A 23411-nucleotide genomic window follows, 5' to 3' on the forward strand; every position below is an offset into this window, starting at 1 on the left:
TCTTCTCTACTGCTCTGACCTGCTGAATGGAAGGTGCACGGTGCCTGAAAGGACACCGCTCCAGCACATAAGACTTCATGACAATATTCCAAGTAGATAGAGGTGACTCCTTGCACCTTGAAGGAAGGTATTCCAACCCTGGAGAGAGCCAAGAAATGTCACACACATCATGTAACTTAAATCCTACACAGCTTCTCAAGTGTGCATGCTGAATGCTACAAATCCAACTCCAGAATTTAACTCTGCCCCTGCTTTGTAAAGGGCTCAGTGTATTATTCAAGGTCGAAGAATATGCTGCTGCTGAGTACCATCATATCCAAGTCCTCAACTTGCATACCATTATTCCACAGATATAAAAATAAACAGGAATGTGAATCAAGTGTTATAATTAGGCAGCAGTCTAACAATAATTTAGAATTTCCAATAGCATATTAAAAAGGCACTCATCTCATAATACTAACTATTAATCCAATGCTCTCTTGTGAGTCAAAACTGCTTGGAAAAAAAAAAATCTATGATGACTTAATTTTGCATCTACTGGTTTTGCGAGACATCAGGTATCGGGTATCGTGCAGTCCACATAAAGTGAATGCTCTAAGAAACTGAAAAGAAATTAAATCTAGTGCCTATGCACCAGTCTTGATCAAACACTGATGGCTGACTCACCAACACAACAGCAGCCTCCAGTCAGGATACAATTCTGTTAGGTCTTGTTTCCATGATGCTTAATCACAGAAATTGTATTACTCCTTCCTGAAGAATCTACTATCTTTTGCATCATGCGAAGTTTTCAGTGACAGTACTATGTGGCATAAATTGTATGTATTTTCATATTTCAGGTTTAAAAGACAAAATTACCTTCTTAGAGTTAAAGAGAGAGAAAAAGAAAAAAAGAAAAACTAATGATTATTCTTCGTATGTATTCATTCTACTTACTCCAGACTTGGAAGTAGGAGTTTAGATATATAATTTATAGTTCAAGTCTTCTTTAAATGGAAAATTAGATCAAATCAGAGGTATGATTTCAAAACACATAAGTACATTAAATCTCTGTTCCTTATGGGAATAAAGTTAAAGCTGCTTTAGTTCTGAATGACAGCAGCCATTAAAGTTTGATGTACTTCAGCTGATCTGCTTTAATGTCTTACCTCTAGTTAAACAAGCTAATAGACAAGCCTACAGTTGCAGGTATAAATTTAGTCTAATACCATGCTCCAAGTGAGAACCATGCGCCTGCAGACTGGAAGAGAGAACATGAGTATTTTCTGGTTCTTAACTTCCTTTCATTAACTTGGGTCTATTTAAAATAGCAAAAGTTTTGCTCGCAGTTTTACAATCAGGTTTCTCATACACTGTTTCAGTATCAGATTTATTTAAGAATATTACTTTTTCAGAGCTTTTACTCAAAAATTATAGAGGTAATTAGTCTGTTGACAGTTATTTACAAGAAACTCAGCATTTCACCCTGGAAGTACAAGGCTAGAACATTCTTAGTTTTTATTAACACAATTACCCATTAAATTTGTTCTGCTTTTGCTCATAGGTTTGCACTTTTTACCCAAATTTTCTGCAATCTTTTTAGCCACATGTTAGACAAATATAATGTGTGAAGCAAGCTAAAACAAGATGTTCATTGGCAGTCTCCCAAGTCATTAAACGCCTACCACAAGATTCCTCTCACACTCTCAGGATCAGACTGCAACTGGATAAAAAGAGTCAGTTTCTAATCTAAAACCTGCTATTTCCTCATTCTTCTATTAAATATGAAAAATTCTTCAATGAGGCAATGAATGCAGCATAACCAGTATTTCCCCCAATAAGGACTGATGCAGTTTGGGAAGGCTCAAAAGGTGGCTTAATGTAATTCACAAAATTTCATGAGCAAAGACATAAAAATATAAACAAGGTATGGTAAATATGCTCTTAGGACACAACCCATAAGGACTCGGAACAACATCAGTTTTGTAAGAAACGTTTTGAAACAACAGTAGGTAATAAGATGAAGAAACTAGTAACTAGTAGAAGCTAGTAACTGGTTAATATTAACCACCAAGGGAGGTTAGGCATGTGGTGTTCTGCCTTTAATCTTCCACTGAATATAACCTTTCTCTAAAGTAACTTCTACTGCAAGCAAATGGGTGCTGAACTGACTTTTTGCCCAAGGCAGCAAAAGCCATGTGGCCCTGAAAAGAACATACCCCTAAGACTCACGTTAGACTTTCTTCCTGAGAACTGAGTGCAGATACTGTCCCAGATGCAGAAATGAGTAATTGGAAGTCACTCTCAAGAGCTACAACAGAACTCTTCCAGACCTGGTGTATCTCATTAAGCATGCAATTAGTGGTAGCAAATAACATTTTTATAATCCCAACCAAAATGACAGAGTTCATTTATGTGTATTTTCCTTCTGGAATAACAACTTCAGACTGCCTGGAGGGTGGGGAAAAAAAAAAAACCACACAGGAAAAAAAAGATACAGAAATACATCTTTCAGAAGTTAGTTAAGTTTCTTACGCAATTATCACCCACTACTAAGAATCCCGAAGAATACAGCAAGCTTCCTGCATGTTTGTAGCCCTTAACTTTGCCAAACTAATTGTTTGGGCTGAGATTTTCCAGTTTGGGCACTAACGAATGTCTGATTGTTCACATAAACCATTTAGCCATTTGCAGGAACACCACTGAGGAAAAAACATGTAATACATGTATATTCCTACTCAAAGGAGTAAGAGCTGCTGTACTTGATTCAGACTGAAGAATCATTTTAAGTCTGCTTACTCTGCTGAGGCAAACGCCAAGAAAAAGTAAATGTAAAGCAGCGCACTGACAGCACAAGCCTTTCATAGTATGAGCAGTCAGCTTCCAGAAAGCCACTAGATCAGGGACTCGAGAACCAGTTTAAATCAAGGCCCTTCACTGTTTTTGTGCATTTGCTTGATTAGCCACAACTATATTCCTCCTCCCCAACTTAGTCCTATCTCTCTGGTCTCTACAAGATGAGGAGCTGTGTTTCAAAATTAAGTTGTGCTGTAGAGAGACTGGCTCTCTTCCTTCAGTTGCCCTAGTTCTTCTGTTCCAATAAACACTGAATAACAATTCCCTAATTAACTTTTCCATGTTAGTCTGTGATTTTAGACCTCCTATATCTTCCTTCAGCTTCCCCGCCTTCCAACTCACAGATTCCTAGCCTATTTTTACCTCTGTTCATACAAGTAGTCGCATATCGCCAACTGACTCCCCTTCTCTTCTAGTACTACTGTATTCTTTCTGAGGTGGAAAGGGATCAGGATGGCATATAGACACTCAACATCTGAACACACCAGGGATTTATGAGGTCGACCAAGTCTGGTTTCTTCTTCGGTCGTGACTTCAGTAATTCACTTTAAAGTCATTCTAGTGACTTTGAATTTGCCTTTTTGACTGTGCCTGAACTTGGAGCTGTTTCCAGAAGAATAGTGGTGAAGATTCAAAGATTTTCCCCCTATCCTCAACCTGCACCAGACTAATGATCGTTCAAGAAGCCATTGCTGTCTGTAAATAGCTACAGTTGTGTCTCTCCCATTTCCATTACATTAAAATTCAATGCTGATAGACACAAACATGATTTTATCACACAAGCTACTCAGTATTATGAGATACTTTGCACTTCTGCACAGGTTAGCAAAGAAACAAAACCAGGCTAAGCGATTTTGTATCATCAAACTGCCATCTGAAGCTTCACCTTCCCTTGGGGGGAAAAAAAAAAAAATGTTATTTGCACATACTTTCTAGAAATGGACTTATGAGACCTTTACAGCTGTTCAGTGACACAAGTCAGACACAGCTCTGGCACTAAAACAAAGCAGAAAGTTTCCCCCATTTTTCTCCTGCTTAATTCAGTCCCTGAGGAGAACACCAACTTCTTCTGGGGCAAGGGACATGAAACTTACTCCAGAAAGAGGAGAGGTAGGAAGAAGGTGAAGGAAGAGTCAGTCAGGAGAACCACCCCAGGGACAAGGAAACCAGCATGGCAGCCTGCAGGAGGAGAGGGACACAGGCTGCAGCTTACTGGCTGCTCTGCTCAGCAACACCAGGAGCAGGAGGAACAATGGAGCTGGAATCAGCAGTGGGGAGACACACAGGACCTTGGAGAAGGACACTAGAGAAGAGACTGGACCAAGGGAGAAGGATACATGGAGTACAATAGTATGTCACTGGTGAGGAATGTGACTGGCTGTGGAAACAGAAAGGAAGAGGAAAAAAACGCAGGGGGCACAAGCAAAGCTGAAGAGGCAAAAAACAGTGTTGGCGAGGCAAGGAGTAGGAAATGGGACAAAGAGTAGAAAAAACTAGGTAGGAAGAAAAAGACGGAGGCAAGATGACTAGGAGAGGGGAAAGCAAAGGGCAAATATAGAATATGTCAGGGGGGAAAGGCTCACAGAAGTGTGTCCAACACAGCAAACACCCTTCCTAACCTTGGCTTTGTGTCCAGAGGCTCACCAACCCTCTTGCAAACATGCCCTCCTCTTCTCTTTTAAGCGTTAGTTCCCATGAAAGTGAGGTGAGACGTTCTTAAGACGGCAGGCTAATGTCTGTGTTTTGAGCAGAAGGTTGGGAAAAAAAAAGAGAAAATGAGGTGTAAGAGAACAGAACCATTGCAGAGAAGAGAAGGGGCATAAGGAAGAAGCTTGTATGTTCAGGACAGAAAATGGAAAAATATATAGTGCCTGTCAAATTCTTTTTTCCTTTCAGCATGGCCTTCAGGAACAAAAATCAGTCAGATATGTCTGAAAAGGGAAGGCAGGAAAAGAGGAGGGCTCAAAGAGTATGTCAAAGGTGGTAAAAAGAACCTGGGACTGGCTGTGATACAATTAAACTGTAAAAATGGAGAAAATGCTCATGAAAGCTGGTGAAAAATCTGCAGAAGCTGATTGTAGGATTTTATTATAAGCACTTAAGCATACAAAAACACAGCAACAAAAGTAGTAAATATTGCTGCTGACAGACCCTGTGATAGAATAGGGAAACATGAGGAGAATCAAAAAAGTGTATCAACAGAAGAAAAGCAAGGAGAACAATAGGATATGGGAAGTCACAAATACACACCAGATATCATAAGGAGTCTAGGCAACAGAATATGAAGGATAATACATCAAAGAAAAGGTTGAGAATAAGAATTTGAAAGACAATAGCGTTTGACAAGGACAACAAAAGAGCAGCTCTGCTTGTGAACGTGAACATTTAAGTAGTGTTGCCCCTTGACTCAGAAAGCAAACACAAGCTAATAGGTACGAGGAGGAGCACAGAAGAGTTCACAGAAACCAGGAGCCAGAGTCAGAGTCAGGATGACAAGCAAAAGATTAGAAGTTACATCCAAGTAGCCTGGTAAAGAGGATTAAAAAAGCCTTATAAATGATTTTTTTTTTTTTTTTTGCTGTTCAGACCACAAATGTTTTTCAATGGTTATTGAAATAACTGAATGTAATAAGACATTTTGTCCCAATCAACATGTCACTACTATACAACAGGATAACTCAGCCAAATAATCTAAGAAGTGCAACATACACTTTGTTTCCACTCATTATGACATTTTCCACAGTTAGATAAAAATCAAAACAGCACGTCTTTTATCAGAGCCGATAAAAAGAGAGTAGGTCAAGGATTCTTCCTTTGTCCTAGTATTGCCAAGACAGAAAACATGTTTTTGCAATGCCCTACCCAAAAAACACAGAATAGATTTCTTACATTTGGCAAGAAGCATGGAAAAGTTCAGGCAAGGGGCCAGATGTTTTGTTAAAATGCATAATGGTATGGCTTCGCTTTGAAAAGGACTCACAAATAGTGCCCTGAAAATATCATCCTAATGCCCTCTCTTACTTAATACTCCGTATCAGATTTTATTCCAAAGGTATAAAAACATATTTACATACACACACCCCAACCGCAAATCTCTTATAAAAGACAAGACTATATCCTATATGCTGTAAAGACTACAATAATTTCCCAAGAAGACAAAGCTATATCCATAAACACAATAAATACTTTAATTGAAACATTTAGCACAACCTTTCATAAAAATAAGGCACACTGCTGCTGAGTGCTGCAGTGAGAAAGCTCAGGCACTCCTTGTTCCACATAGCTCTCCCTTCTCTCTTGCCACTGTCACCACCTGCTTACCCACCACACACATGCTATGTCCCCACCTAAGCAGCACATAGCAGGGTTTCATGTATGTACATGTCTATACGGCTTCCCTTTTGCCCCAGCTTTTAGTGGCACAGTCCCTATCCGAGTAGCTATGCCTGGATTTTGCCACCCAAAAAAAAAAAAAAAAAACCAACAAATCTCAGAATAGATTTACATGCCGTAGAAAAGACTCTCAGTCTCTTATTCCACTGCAAGCATCCTTTTACCCCATTGCCTTCACATTTTTAGATATTTTAAATGAACAAAACAAATGAATGTGATATGACACAGATTTAATGGAGCAATGGGACTCAATGATCATGAAAGAGGCGTTACAAATGCCACATAAAAAGACTGAACGGTATTGAAGAAGATACAATTACAAATGGAAGTGTGAAAAGACACACTGATGAGTGCTATTTTACAAACTGCAAATATTTTTTAGAAACCTCATTCAGGAAAAGCCATGCAAGGAAGATTCCTTCCTTTAAATTTTCTTTACTATTCATAGCATATGAATTGGACTGTATGCAACAACAGAGCAATTAGTTTAAATACTGCCAATATTCTCACTGGTGATAATTGGTTGCTTCTTGCAAGAACATCTGTTCCATCTTTCTTAAGAAATGAAGTACAGACCCTGTTACCTAGACAACAGAATCCTTCTGAGCCTCACGTAGTATGAAAGGGCAATATCAACCTAAGTCACACTTCACATTCATTCTCCACACTGCTCCCTTATCACCGTTAATGCAATCGAATGCTGTGACTTTTTAACATTAAGCCCTTATTTATCAGGTCACAAACTCTGGCCCACTTTGACGTGCATTAAAAGTAACAGCTGTGTTATTGTCCTTTGGCCAAGCAACAGTCACTTTGAGGCTTTGTATCTATCCAGTTTCTACCACCGTGACTGCCAAGTTGTCAAGCTGAAAATGCTGCAGCTTCTGAGTACGCTGAGAGCAAGTCCTATCAAATCTAGAAATCTCAGCTCAGTCCCCTTGAATGTGGTCCAGAAACAGTCACCTTCACTGCCATGCCCCTGGATTCAAGTGCTAGAGACTCATCCCATACCAGCACTCACTAGTACCCTCCAGCCAAAATTAAGGACAGTAGCAGCACATTAACCTTTGGAAGATGCCTTCTGTTGCCTTAGCAAACTCACCACAAATTTATAAATATTGATGAAATATTAACAACAATGAAGTGCACCAGATGACAAATTCCTCTGCATGCTTTAGTTAGATGGACAGATTTTTTTTTTTTTCCCTGTGTGCATGTGATGGAGGAGCAATGAACACAGAAGCTCAAATGATGTGTGAAACCTAAGGATAAAGAACTCAGAAAGGAATAGTGAGCTCACTGGGGCAGAACAAGCCACAAAATAGCTACCATGAACCACTTCACTATCACCCTAAATTCATCTCACTTCATCTTCTGACAACACCCTAAACTGTTTTCCCTCCTCCTTCACCTTCTTCCCTTCCCAGCTGGGAGAAGAGGAGCAGCACTGTCTATCCTCACATGCATATGCTGTAGCTGTCCCTGTTGCAGGGGAAACTTCTGTAGGAGAACCCCTATAGCTTTTATGCATTTGGTTTTGCATAAAATATGTAATAGCAATTATGCTCTGGGTATGTGCTTAAAGCTTCAAGTTAGTCAGTCACTACAAGTTAATAGCACTGGAAAATGCCAAACAAGAAAAGGAGAAAAAGCTATTAAACCAAAATATAAGCAATCAGTTCACCACAGACCACACAAGAGAACTGAACACTTTAGAACTTCACCAATGCAAACATGACTGGTACTTTTATCGGAATGCTCTGACAAGTTATATTTCCACATATTCCCACTAGTATGCAAAACACCACAGATGTAATTTTATGAACATCTGATAGGCAAGTAGATGGCATTTCGAGCATTAACTAGAGTAACCAGGAGTATTAAGTTCAACCAAGATGATAAGCGTGTTTTTTTGTTTTGCAGATTCTGCATTTTTAGAGGGGACTTCAAGGCCACTTAATTTGGTAAGACAGAAATGGAATGGTTTAAAGGCAGGCTTCTATAGCAGCACCTTATACAGCAGTGTTTCCTAGGAGAAAAATAACATATAAAATAATTCCAATGGGATAGGAATATAGATCTGTTTTTCAGGCCCATCTGTGTTGAAAAAAATCCATGAGTTCTGGAAGTACTGAAGAAGAAAATAAGAGCTTGAAAATGGTCTGTATTTGAGATGCCCAGAAGAAGGAAAAATGAAATAATCCATCTGGCCTCAGACTGAAAATCTGAACAATGAAGATAGCTGAAAACGATTAAAACTTAAAATCACAGTGGAATTGCTTATTTAGACTATAAGGCTTCGAGCAAGTTCAGTGAATTTCAGATGTGGAACAGTACAAAAGATAATTTAGTAGCAGTAAAATATTTTTTAGGCCACAAGTATAATAAGTACTTAGAGATAGAATGTAAAGCTACAAGGATCACTTATCCTCAGAAAAATAAAACAGACTAGATAAAACCTAGGCAAGAACAGAATCACTAATACATAATAAAAATAACATCAAAAAAGAAGAAACAATTATTAGTCTGAAGTGCAGAGATACTGAGGCAGATGAGGATACTGAACAAACCTTGGAGTTTGGTCAGGGAAAGATCATCAAATCACAGTAATAAGAAGCTTTTTTAGAGTAGAAGCTTAGAGAAGTCAAAACAAAATGAATCCAAGACAGAGCTAGTGGACAGGAAACCACTGTATTGCTTGTAAATATTACAAGGCATCTGGAGATAAAGGGAGAAGAAAGCAAGGAAAATAGTACAAAAGGCAACTGAGGTAAAAAAGAAACTAGAGTAACTTAATAAGCAAGTGAAAATATGGAAAGACAATGAGAGTTGAGAAACAAACTCTGCAGGGGCCATGGGATGGGATAAGTTCATTAGCACAGAAAGAAAAGGCAGAGGCTTCCTCAAATGCCTTCAAGAACTGGCAACAGATCTCATATTTCATAACTGTCTATAATCAAAAGTATTCTACTGATAGCTTCTTTCAATATGCTGTTCACATATTCAGAAAAACTGATGACTTTTTCCAATAGTATAGGTTGTCAGCACTACCCTAACTTCAGTATCCTCAGGTGGCTGCATATGAAAAAGCTCAAAGTCAAGCATACTGCACATATACATATACCCACAATTTCATACATGTGCTGCATACAGGCAACAGGCAGGTTTAAGGAAGCATCCTGACACTGCCAATGAGCTAGGAAGGATGAGCATTTTGCCAGTCAGATGGCCAAATGGAGCAGAGAACAAAACCATGGTGCTCACACCTTTCTTATCAAAATGCAAACTAAGCAAACTCTACATAGCAACAACCTCACACTGTAAGACAGTGGACAAGATGCATCACAGAATTAAAGACATCCAGGCTATCCATTTAGTGACTACTGTACTGTTAACTACAGTTTGGAGACAGGAAAGCCTCCCTGTAAAATAAGTCTCCCGACATAATAATGTATCACGTCATCATAAAGACAAGAAAAATCTCAGTAAGAGACAGTGGAAGCTGTATTTAAACAGAGCTATTTTTCATCTTCCCACAGAAATAGACAGAGGTTCACAAGAAAACAAACACCACACTGAAACTTTCAACATAATGAAATGCAATTAAGTTAATAAAGTTTTAGTAGACAGCAACATGACACTTCTGCCTTCAATAACAAAGCTGCCTACAACTTACATACAAAAACCTGCAGAGTAAAACACAACTGTAGACTAAAATCACTCTCCACTTAGCCATACATGGGGCTGAAACCAATGCCAAGCAATGTATTGAGAAAAGCAACTTTTTAATTAACCTAAAGATTTTTCCACTGACGTTCCATTTTCAATCCAGACATCTCTGTTCTGTATTATTTTATCCAGTTTAGGCACTCCTAATAACATTTATCTCTGCCTCTCAGACTCAGTGGGTGCCTCAGACAGCTTGTGGGTCAAGATCAGCAGAGAGACAAGTAAGGCAGATGTTGTGTTGGGAGTACATTATAGAACCATCTGATAAGGATGGGGAATCATATGAAGTCTTCTCTACAATTCAAAAAAGTCTCTGAACCACAAACTCTCATTCTTATCTTATCTTAAACTCCCTGACATCCACCGGAAGGGCAACACAGCAGGACATAAGGAACTCAAGTAATTTTTGGAGTTTATCAAGGACAACTTTTTGCTATACATACTGGATAGGCCCACAGTGGTGGCACACAGCTGTTCTCAAACAATGAAGAACTGGTCGGAGATGTGACAATCAAAGAGGCAGCTTTGATGGCTGTAGCAACCATCAACTAGTACAGTTCAAGATCCTGAGCAGAGTGAATGCAGCAAGTAGCAGAACACAGACCTGGATCTTCAGGAGAACAGACTTCAGCTTACTGAAGGAACTGGTAGGTGGCCATAAGAAGCAGCTCTGAAGAGCTCAGGAAAGCTGGCAGTTCTACTCAAAAATACAAGTATCAGGAGACCAGCTTGGCTAAGCAGATTGTTGGAGCTCCAATGCAAAAAAGGCAGCATACAGAGGGGTGCAAACAGGGACAGGCTACATAGGAGGAGTTTAGAAACATTGCCCAGGCATGTTAGAGATGGTGTCAGGAAAGCCAGAGCTCACCTTGAACTGACACTTGGAAGGAATGTTCAGGGCAACAAGAGCACCCTCTGCTACTACATTAGTTGTGAATGGCTGAACAAGAAAATGTGACCCTGTTGTTGAAGTGGGCAATTTAGTAATGGCATCTGAAGACAGAAGTCCCAACTTAAAAAGAATCCATCATTTGAAAACCCATGTCATCACCTCTCAGTCTGAGGGATCAGTCTCACTTGTAATGTTATATTAGAGAAAGGCACGTTCTAGAGTTATGTGAAGTCAACATACCATTCAAATAATTTTATAACTCCACACAGAATAAACTGAAAACAAGTATAAACTAATTTTACTTGACTACAGGGAAAGTAGAAATGGAGGACCATAAGGAAAACATGTAATGAGAAAGAGAGAATGAGAAACATAAGAGAAAAAGACAGGTTTATGACATAAATTCAGCAAAGAACCCAGAATTTGCAAAACACTCCAACTGAGGCTTTAAAATATTTGTGTACGTTCATGTGTCCACGCACACACACACAATCTTGCAGGGAGTATTTAACCTTGGCAAATAAGTATTTAAAAATTTCTTTCCTGCATTATCTGCAACTCTGTTGTTCTTTATCTGAGCAGTAAAGTAGCTACTTGCTTTCAGTGCATTGCTGCCTACAGCTTAACCTGAAGAGGCTTGGCTTTTTTTTTCATTTCTGTTGAAGGTACCATCAGCTGGTTTTGCATCTGCATATTGTAAGAATATTCAGGATCTGAAATGAACAGCAAATTCAAAGTGAAAACAACTGAGCCTGAACAGCACTGAACACCCATCTTCCCTAGTCAGCTGCAGTTAGGATATAATCCAAATTCCCAGTGATGTAAAGTACCAAATACACAGAGAAGCTTCTTCAGCTCCTACTGTGTTAGGATGGGGTAAAAGTTTTCCTTTTCTTCTTCTTTTTAACAAACTTACCATAGATTTGTTGATATTGGTCTCCTGCTTTGAGCAGAGACTTCTTCAAGAAAAGGAAAGTAACCTCTGTATGAAAAAAATATAAAGGTTCAAATTTTGTAGTTAGAAAGCAACGGTGTGCTAAAAGCAGCATTTCCCTTTTCCTTTCTCCTCTGCATTTTTTATTTTTGTTGCTGTTGTTAAATTGCTGAAGGACGTGGCTGTGTTAGACAACAGAACTGACTGGCTGCTTCGGATGATGCTCTGTTTTCATTATACTTACCGGACCAAAAAAAATTATACTTCAAGCTGCAAAACTTCTTTTCATAAACATTACAGTACATTTATTGGCCAATAAGAAAAAAGTCAAATTAATTGATAAAATAAAAATTTTTTATTCCGCAGATTTACTACCTGTGTACTTTTTTATTTAATGAAGTTAATTGTTCTGTCACATACAATAAAATAAAAAAAAGACAAAAAGTGTCCATAGAACCCTTCTGAAGAATAACCAAAGCAGGAACTTAAGGACTTCCTTACACAAAAAGCACTTAAATTACACAGATTATACAAGATTAGGCCATGTAATGCAGAGAGCTCTTACTCTTCCTACGGCATGCAAAACATGAGTTGTCATGTAGCTGAACCAAAAACCTCCTTCCAGCTGATTCATACTTGCAAAATCACAATGCACAGACACTTCTAGCCAACACATGCCTTAACTCTCTAATAAAAATCCCTTCAAAAAGAATTTTTTTAGAACTTATACTTATTTCACTACCTCCAGCTATTGAAAGGAGGAGTGGAGTTCCAAAGTTTCCACAAACAAATCTAACGATCTTTTCTAATTAGGTAGTAGAGAATTTATGGGGAGATTTTACATTGCCAAATATTCTACAGATTTATATTATCTTGGCAAGGGAAAAGAAGTTCTGACATTTGAAAGGAATCTCCTACAGCAAATGTATTCAGGGACACAGACTTTTTTAAAACCTTGTTTTACCTAACCTCACCTTAAACAAAGCTAGAGACCAAGGTTAGAAACGTATTTTTCTATATGACAGTAAATACTGCAAGCTGCTGTGATAGTCAAGCAAAGCAAAGCAGCAGAGGACTTGTACCTATTATGAAATTCTAAGTAACTGTACTTGAAGAGAGCTACTAGCATTACAAATCTTCAAAGTATTTTATTAATACTGAAAAGTTATCATTACTCCTGTACAGCTGATCTTTTCTGCATTCCTAAGAGATGCAGAGACAGGTCAAACAGGTGACAAGGCCAGCCTGGTCCACAGCCTCAAATTAAGCAGCTTCACATTTAGTTCATTTGACTAAGCGGTTTCCGACCAGGGGGGTGAGAACAGCTCTTAAGTGACATGCAGCACCTGACAGGTAAAAGCAAAGCAGCTTCACTAGCACTACTACGACATGTCCCCTTGAGTGTCCCTGTGCCCTGCTGCCAGCAGCACTGCTGAGGAGCACACGGCAAAGGCACAAAGTGCTTCAAGACAGAGACAGTATGTCTAGCTGGACCTCCTTGGCTCAGCTTCAGCACCACCACACCACAGACTCCTAAAGCCAAGAGGAGGACACAGCCCCAGAAGAGCTGCCTACGTGCAAAGGAAGGCCAGGGAGGACAGCAGGGAGGCAGAAAAGAACAACATAAATACAGTGAGACAGAGCCTTGCTCAACAGAGCTGAGAACACAAAAAGGTTACAAAAAACTATTGTTTAACCTGTAAGGCTTCTAAAACCCTGCCCACCCTCAGACATCGAGGATGCCAAAATATTTGTACCCTCTAGCACTTTGTAATATACATTGCATCAATAAGCAAAAGGCCTGAGAATAATTTGTGCACACTAAATTGTTCGAAGGAGCTTTCAGTAACTCATTTAACATTACAGTCTGAATTATTTTAGCCTGTACCCATAAATGCAAGCATGAACACAAAGGCCAGCTAATGCTCCCACAAGCGTCCCACAGCGTACTGGCAACATTTCAAGGTCTCCCAGAAGGAGCAGCCTCTAGCAGCTTTGACTAACAACCAGCACACACAGGCACAGGATGTGGCAACTAAAATGGTTACATGTCCCAGACCCAACATTCACACAGGGCAAAACTGCAGCAATTCAAGGCACTCTTAAGCAAGGCTAGGAGAGAACTGCTGCTGGTTTGCGGCTCTACTTCTCCCATTTAAATCACCTGTAACAGCCTAATCTAATTCCACCCCACCCCCCAAAAAAAAAGGCTACTGATACAGAAAAATCCAATGAAGTTCAGAATTAAGATCACTATTTACAGAGAAGATGGCTAGAATTGGTAATTTATCCTTGAAAGAGGGGATGTGCTTGGTGTTGGCAGTGGGGAGAAAAGTTGGAAAGGACCAGGAGTTGACAGAAGATCCTCCTAGGACTTAAGTCACTGGTTCACATGAAACCTTTAGTAGTAGTCATCTTCATCCACAGGCAGTGCTGGGGAGGCGGAGGGGGAACAATCTTATAAAAAGACACTCTTAAACTATCCTCTCCCAGGTTAAGAAGAATTTCAGAGCAAGACTGTATTCACTGCAGTACAAGTGACTGTTACTTTGTTGGTTTCCAGGACATTTTTACTGCTGTATTTAATATATTTAAATGGAACTGCCTCAGTAAGAGAGCATCCAGAATACACTAAAAACATTGACTGTTTTTCAGAGGAAAACTGAACTTACTTTTCATGTGTCATTGATTTTTTTTTTTTAATATGTGCAACTTATACCAGAAAACTGTTGTAAGTACTAGATTAAATGTATGTTTTTGTGACAGACAGACACAAAAAAATAAATTTGGGAACAAAGCTCAGACCCTTCAAAAATTTTCCAAGAACTTTGTGTAAGATACCTAATTTCAGTGACCAGTCAGGAACCTTGGAAGAGAAACTCAGGATACAAGAGGGACTTGCATCTTTTACGGGAATTTATCAAACCAATGTTTCTTCATTGTATTCCACTGCCATATATGATTATACACTGCCAAGTAGCCTATAATCATACTACTTGTATTAATACAAAATGCTTATCTGCTTATTAGAAATACATCTGAAAGGCATGGCTCTATTTCTACTATATGGACAGAAATACTACAAGACTGTTTTACAGAATCACAGAATCTTTCAGGTTCGAAGGGACCTCTTGAGATCTAGCCCAACCTCCCTGCTAAAGCAAGATCAGGTAGAACAGGCTGCCCATGACTGTGTCCAGTTGAGCTCTAAGCATTTCCACAGATGGAGACTTCACAACCTCTCTGGGTAACCTGTTCCAGCGCTCAGTCACCATCACAGTAAAGAAGTGTCTTTTCATATTCACATGGAATTTCACGTATTTTCATGTGTGCTCACTGCCTCTTATCCTGTCACCGGGCACCAGAGAAGAGTCTGGTTCCCACTTCTTCATTCCCTCCCATCAGGTATTCACAGACCTTGATATGCTCCCCCAAGCCTTCTCTTCTCCAGACCTAGCTGTCCCAGTTCTCTCAGCCTCTCCTCATATGTCAGATACTCCAGTCCCGTTCATCACCTTTATGGCCCTGCACTGAGCTCACTCTAGTTGCTCCATGTCTCTCTTGTACTGGACAGCCCAGAACTGGACACAGAACTGCCTGTGTGACCTCAGCAGTGCTGAATTAGAGGGGAAGGATCACCTCCCTTGACTTGCTGGCAATGCTCTGCCCAATGCAACCCTGAATGCTGTTGACTGTCTTTGCCCTGGGAGTGCATTGCTGGCTTGTGGTCAGCTTGCTGTCCACCAGGGCCTTCTCTGCAGAGCTGTTTCCCAGCCAGTCAGCCCCCAGCATATACTGGTGCCTGGTATTATTCCACCCCAAATGCAGGACTTTGCACTTCACTTTGTTGAAGTTCATGAGATGCCACTCGGCCCACTTCTCCACGCTGTCGAGGCCCCTCTGAACAGCAGCACAACCAGCTGGTATACCAGCCACTTCTCACAGTTTCATGTCAACTGCAAACTTGCTGAGGATGGACTCTGGGCCAGCGTCCAGGTCATTAATGAACATACTGAACAGTATCGGCCCCAGTATCAACCCTTAAGGTATACCACTAGCGACCTGTCTCCAATGGGACTTAATGCCATTGATGACAACCGTCTGGGCCCAACTGCTCAGCCAGTTTTCAATCCACCTCTCTTTCCACTTACCTAACCTGTACTTTGTTAGCTTGTCTATGAGGGTGTTATGGGAAACAGTATCAAAAGCCTTACTAAAGTCACAATAAACAGCATCCACGGCATTCACCAAGCAAGGCATCTCATCGTAAAAGGCTATCAGGTTGGTTAAGGACAATTTCACCTTTGTAAATCCATGCTGACTACTGCCAATCACCTTCTTGTCCTTCGTGTGTTTAGAAATGGTTTCTAGGAGGATTTTCTCTATCACTCTGACAGAGACTGAGGTGAGGCTGATCAGCCTGTAGTCCCCCTAATCCTCCTTCTTGTGTATCTTGGAGACAGAAGTGACATTTGCTCTCTTCCATTCCTCAGGAACCTCTCCCAATCTCCATGACCTTTCAAAAATAACTAATAGCAACCTTGTAATGACATCAGGCAGCTCCCTCAGCACTTGTGGGTGCAACCCATCAGGGGCCACAGACTTATGTATGTCCAGTTTGTTTAAGTGCTCCCTAACCTGGTCCCCCTCCAAAGGTATGTCTTCCTTGCTTGACTTTCTGGTCTCAGGAGCATGGGATTCCTGAACACTGGTCTTACCAGTGAAGACTGAGGCAAAAAAGTTAGAGTATCTCGGCCTTTTCCATATCATTTGTTCCCATTCAGCAGCAGGCTCATGTTTTCCTTAGTCTTCCTTTTGCTGTTTACGTACTTGTAGAATCCTTTCTTGTTGCCTTTCAGGTCCCTTGCCAGACTCAACTCCAGGTCAGCCTTAGCTTTCCTAACCCCTATCCTTGCAAGATCAGACAGCAACTCTATATTCCTCCTACTGTGTTACCGATCCCTGTTTTCACTTCATATATGCTTCCTTTTTATGTCTGAGTTCAGTAAGGAGCTCCTTGTTTATCCATGCAAGCCTCCTACTGCCCTTGTTTGCTTTCCTACTTGTTGGGATGGAACTTTCTTGAGTTTGGACAAGGTGATCCTTGAATATCAATGAGCTCTCCTGGATCCTTCTTCTCTCCAGGGCTGTATCTCATAGGATTCTTCCAAGCAGATATCTGAAGAGGTTGACGTTTGCTCTCCTGAAGTCCAGGCTTGTGATCCTGCTTTTTGACATGCTCCTTCCACTTGGGATCCTAAACTACACCATCTCAGCTAAATAAGCCAGTAACAATAATCCTACTGTAGCTCCCCAAGTTGGTCAAGACTGCAATTTTTCTGAGGATTTCCAGATTAACCTCTACTACCATTCGGCCTTTGGTTTCTGCAATTCCTCATGTGAAAAGTAACAGATAACCACAAATTTTGAAAGTGACTTAGCCACTAAAACAAGTTCCAGTGGAGATCGTTGTGATAGGTTTGGGGTCCAGCACCGTAAGCCTAAAATCCACTGTCCAAATCAGTCACTGAATTAATCTCTTTCTCTGAATAAAAAAAAATGAAGTTCACGGAAAGACACTTTACCACTTTCTCCTACCCTCCTTTTATGAATACTCACAATGAAATTGTACTTTTCTTACACCATTAGCAAACCTTGCACAATCACAATCAATTGCACTGAAATTCTTCAATGCTCAGGGACAGGCTACGTATCTGGATATTTTGAAAGTAGCCATTGAATGGCACTGATTAAGAAAAGGCTTATATTCTTCTTTTCTCTGAATTAGTTTTTCCCAAAATCCACAATTAGAAGTTTATAGTCTCTTCACTGTGGAAAGCAAACTACTTAAAGTAACCAGCACAATCCGCTCACAGGAAGTACAAGACAAGAAATCTCATGTAAAGCTGTATTACCCTCGTGCTTTTTTGATAAACAAATACAAAATTCCATTACTGTTAGCTGTTTGCAGTCTTTTAAAGTTATAGCTATTGGTTCTTAGCAGATGATGGCCAAGATAATTCACAAGAAAAAAGTCCTAACAAATAATACCCCTCTGCTCTGTTTCTTCTGTCTCCACTTGCCGTTCTGAGAAAGCTACTTAGATAAAGCAAGGAGGAAAAAGTAAAACACAAAGGCAGAATTGAATAAAAATCTTCCTTTCCCCGCAAAAGTATTTAGATTGCCTTTTCAGCATAATGAAGAAAAACTTTTCCCAAAACACATGTCAGATTATTTATAAAACCAGTTTGTTATCCTTGTCTATCTCCACACTTGATTACATTCAACTCTTTAGGCTCCTTCTTGCAAATCAAATGACACAGGAAAGTTCCTTCTGCATCAAGAAATCTATATCCTCACCCTAACACACAGCAGTATAATCACATGCTCTTTTGTTGTGCAGGCTTCCAGTGTATCTTTAAACTATCTTGCAATGAATATGCTCTGATGTCTCACCTCTGAATGGAAAGGAACAGAGTTTTCTTAAGGCCTTAATGAACAAAAATGTTTTTTTTTCTCTTCCATTTTCTACAATGGAAACTGAATTAAATTCCTAGGGCCATTTTGTCTATAAATGACTCTAGGAATTCAGGAAATTTTTTTTGCCCACATTGCAAAAAGAATTAGAAATCCCACTGTAATGTTCAAGCAATAAGGAAAATATTTCATCCATCACTGGTTCCAAAATAAGCTAATACAAGTCTTGAGCTAAAAGAGGTGTCACATTCGTTAACTATTATCTTATTCCAAGTGTCTAGGCAATACTACACACAAAATGGTCTTGGACTGCAAAATTGAATGCCTTTCAGCAATTTATTTCTTGGGCACATTGTCAAGTGTCTTCAGGTTACAGAATTACTAAAATATTCTGAACACACACACAGAACCATGTATACTGGTGCTTACTTTCATTTTCTCAACTTCCACAGAATATGGGTGGGTTTGGGGGTTTTTTTGGTGTTGGGGACATTTGTGGGGGTGTGGTTGTAGTGAGGGTTTAAATGTCAAAAGAACTACTCATGACATTTTAACGTGGCCTCTTTCCACGCTGATGATCTTTATTCAATCAGTAAACATTACCTTCTTTGTTACCTAAGTCTTTAAAACACAAGATTAACTACTAATGTATTAATTAAAAGTCTTTTTTCTCTTTAAGTAAAATGTACTTGATTCTGCTTGTTTCTGTATGACAAAAAATTTGTATTTCTTTTTCAACTATTTCACCTTTACCTTTTTCACTTTTCTAGTATTCGACCAACCTGAAATTTCACTGAGGCAAATAGTGATTTGCTACATTATCCCAGGTTATAGAGTTTTACAATAACGTCTGAAGAAGAGCAAAATATCATTCCACGAAGGATTACAGGAAGAACTACTGAAAGGTTTCAAGCAACTTACACAGCGGTTGTGAAGTTTCCCAGGCTGTACTGAGCTTTGCACAAAGCTCCATCAATTAAAAAAACAGTTTAAAATTAAAAAAAAAAAAAAAAAAATCAGGACTGAAATGGCGATGTATTAGAGGAAAAAAATAATTTTATACTCTCTACTTCCTCACAATGTTATGTCCAGATATGACAGAACCAGCTCCATACCACAGTGCTATCATGACGACAGGAAAGTCTCTTTTGGGCTATTCCATACATGTACCATTTAAAACAGACAAAGGACAAGAATCAAAGAAACAAAACAAAACCCTCAATGCTGTCAAAACCAACTTTATAATAAAAAGAATATAATCTAGTACTGATGTTAAAAGAGGATTTCTTATTTCCTCCAAAGGCAGAAATATTAGCAAAACAGTCACTGGGTAGATACTGTGTGAAGGGACTGACAGCAATGCAGCCGCCTCTCAAATCCATGAGTGACCTTGACCTTATAGAGACAAGGACTTTAAAAGGACAGTGTTTTTATCTGCTAAGCCTCTTCATACAGAACTACCGTGGGCACTACACTAAACACACTACAGTGGTTTGTTCAGTTCATGAACATCATGAGTTTCCAATGACTCATGTTGCACTGCACACCTGAATGCTGTATTTCAATGCAACACTGCTAGATTATAAAAAGCTTTAGGCACAATTCTAACATACATTTCAACAACCCTCAGCATAGTGACAGCATTAAAACAGGGTAAACATTTAATGAAGCAAGTGTACTTTTGCAATGCGAGAAATTCTTGCATTACAAAATTTTACTCACTATCTAGCACTTTGACAGTAATGCACACTTTCAGTCATAAAATAAACATTTAAAGATCAAATTCTACCTTAATATACAAACACCTAATTTTTACCAACTTTGAAGGAATGATGGGCGCTACTGTGCACACAATAGTGTGCAATTTCTGAATCCATTTTTAATCCTGAACACATGTAACAAAAATAGAATTAAAGCTGTTTTTTATTATGCTGTGAAATTTCTCTGTACTTAGCAAAACAAGTAAGGAATGAGGAGAACAACCTGTTCTCAGGTACTAAAGAACAGTAAACTAACATTAATCTGAAATAAAATACAGTATTAGCAAGTGGACTTGTAATGGCAGTTGTAATCTTTCAGAACCTTTTTCCTTCAAGTAATTTTAAAAACATCCCTTTTTAAAATACATGTGAACCTTTTAATGATTTATTTCCCTCTCAAGACATAAAAGCAGATAAAGCAAAATTATACCAGAAAGAGGCATTACTATTACCTAGCAAGAACACCTCTTTCCACTAAAAAAAAAGAAGTATTATTTAGAAAGCATTTTAAGAAAAGCTCATGTTTTAATAACTTTGGTGCTTGCATACTTTAAAAAAAAAAAAACATTTAGGTAATCTTTATGTTACTTAATTCAGAGAAAGTAAAATATCCGTTGAATAACGTCAGTAAAAATACTTTCATTTATGTACACTTACTGCAATCTCTCTACAGGCCGACATGGATATCCCTGTACCTTCAATTTGCTTCAGTGCATACTCCTTTTCATCTTTTCTGTACACAAAAAAAAAAAAAAAAAAAGAAGGGAATATTTTTAGCTCTGACTTACATTACACCAATCAATACAAGTATAATGATTTATTTTAATTTGGTCTGGATCAAGAAGCTGAAAAGTCAACCTGGTTTTATGCATAAAGTTACACTTAGATATTAAAAGCAAGTTTCCTTTTAACACAGACTTCAAAAATTCCAAACAAAACTCCCACATAAAGCAACTTTGTTAACCTATACCCATTTCTCTCTGAAACCATACAGATAACTGCAAATATGTCTACAGTGAATTTTGGAGGACACTTTTCCTGAAACTTCAGAATACTGTCTACTACCATGAAAAAGCCATGCAATCATATCCCCTGCCTGGTAAATTCTCCTTCTAGGAGAACCGCAAGGAACCTAGGAACCGCAAGGTTCTTACTTGATTTTAAGAGCCACTGTCAATCCACTTTTACTTCTGAAATGCTATTATTTTAAACTAATTATACTTACTATGTAAGTGTTGGCTACTGACAGACCCCTACATGGCATACGAATGTGTGCTCTGAAGTACAAAGCCAGAGAACATAAAATGTTCAGCCCAAACACAGCACTATTCTTTTAAATAATCACAGTTTGAAGTGATTTAGAGGGAGGACCAACAGAACAAGAAAATTATGTATTATCTCAAAGCCCTTGCAATACAACACAACAGCTTACTGCCTACAGTAGGATTCAGCTTGTCACCGATAGATGTTGACAAGCACCAACACCCATAGTGCTGATGCACTTCTGCAGACTCACCAGTTACAACTCAACACCACACAAACCCGCATCCAAATTCCCTATGGCACTTCTGGTAGACTTCAGTTTCCCCTTCTTCCAGTCCCAAACCATTTTGTTTTGCTGTGCTGAAAAGTTAAAAGCCAGAAAGGCTGAAACGAATTCAAGTTAGCTCTAAGCCTGTGCCCTGCTCAACTCCAGCCTCTTTCCCACCCTCCTCCAGACTCCCCATCTCTGAAATTCATGGGATGAGAAGTGGCTGAGGGGAGGAATGTGAGGAGGGGATGAGATCAACCCGAAATTACAACTGCCTACTTTGAAAATACATTCTCTCCAAAATAAACAAACAGAAATTCAGATGTAATGGAATTACAATCTGCTTTATTTCAAGCAGGGTGTTTCAGTGTGTTTGGGATTTGGTGTAACATTGATCTCTAAGGAAGCAAGACCAGGCATATTGCGCTACAGGCTTGAGGGCCCTCTTTCTCCAGAGAGGTTTGGAGTAACAGGTGATCCTTTTGCAGCTGAAACTAAAGGAATGGGTTACACTGAGGTGACTTTAATGTTTTTGGAACTGCCACAGAGAAATACATTCTCATTCTGCACAGATTTTCCATTGAGAAATGAGAAGGACAGCAACTTAAAACATGCCTTGCAACTACCCTCAAAATATTCACCCATTCAGATACTTAGATGCAAATCTTAACAACCAACACACATGACAAATGAACTTAACAAGACTGAACCCTCATCTTCTAAAACACATTTTTATTCCTCTGTGCTAATTAAAATGGAATAGCCTTATATCACAGTATTGTAAACATATAACTTCTGAGTCTGTACTGGAGCGGAGAGTGGAACACCCAGAAGGGCAAAAGAAAGCCTGAGAAGTCACCATTGCTAAAACTAGGCCAAATACTGCATTAACAGCTTGTAAGAGCTGTTCACCAAGTCCACTTTCAGGAGTAACTTCAGAAGCAGACATGTCCGCTTCCTATGCAGGAGGATTCACCAGAATCTACTGACACAATAATTCAGATTCCTCCCTTGCTCCCCACTGAGCAGCCCTTTATTTTCATGAATTAGTCATTTACAAGAACTTGGCTCAACATGCAGATGCAGAACCAAGAAATGTGTAACTTTACAGGTAATAACCTCATACCTTATCTCACAGATATTGCTTTTGATTTCATTTATTAGTCCAAATTTTGAAGAGTAAATAATAAATGCCCATCCCCTCTCACATACAGTTCTGCTACCTATGCAGAGATTTAAGTAATCTGCAAAGTATTAACTCCATAATTCAGATCGCTTACGGTGACTGTGAAGACAAAATCATATTGTCTGCAGAACCAAAGCCAACTCTGTATATTTAAAATTGGTCATGGCTTTTAAACTACAGTCATGTTTAAACTACATGGAACAGAACAATCCCATGCACACCTATCAGCTTGAATCCCAAAACAATGTAGTCACCACATCACTGCAGTATACCCTTCTTTTGGCATGTCTATTTAACCACCCCACTGATACGGCTACCCTTGAACTAGTTCTACAGATGCAAGCATTGCATTCGGTTACTCAGACCGTCACAGATAGAAGGTCACTGCGGAGACCGGGCATGGTGTTTGGCACACGCTGCCTTCAACAGCATTGTTTAACACCGCTGCCACTGTGAGTCTGTCATCACTTAACAGCCAGCCACTCCACGTAGGATTTTAAGATACAAATGAGAAACTATGAAAGATGTTTAAAAAAAACAAAATAAACAACCCAACAACTTCAGATATTCTAGCATGTGAGAAACGAAGGCAATCTTACTGATCTGCAAACAACATACTTCTAGGACACCAGGTTTTGTGAACGTTGAGCAAAAATGGGGCTAACAAAGTACTT

At 39.2% G+C, this 23411-nt stretch overlaps 1 protein-coding gene across 2 annotated transcripts in view; it reads right to left on the minus strand.

Annotated features, from left to right (window-relative positions):
• The window catches only part of CDK19 (cyclin dependent kinase 19), a gene marked incomplete at both ends in the record, with an annotated part of 132433 nt that overhangs the window by 92532 nt on the left and 16490 nt on the right, over nt 1–23411 (minus strand). For both annotated transcript variants that reach the window (XM_081997319.1, XM_081997318.1), the window contains one exon: nt 20678–20753. In XM_081997319.1, coding sequence (XP_081853445.1) covers nt 20678–20753 — 76 coding nt within the window. The remainder of the gene's footprint in view (nt 1–20677; nt 20754–23411) is intronic.

Source organism: Phaethon aethereus (genome assembly GCF_964289735.1).
Source record: "Phaethon aethereus genome assembly, chromosome: 3".
NCBI lineage: Eukaryota > Metazoa > Chordata > Aves > Phaethontiformes > Phaethontidae > Phaethon > Phaethon aethereus.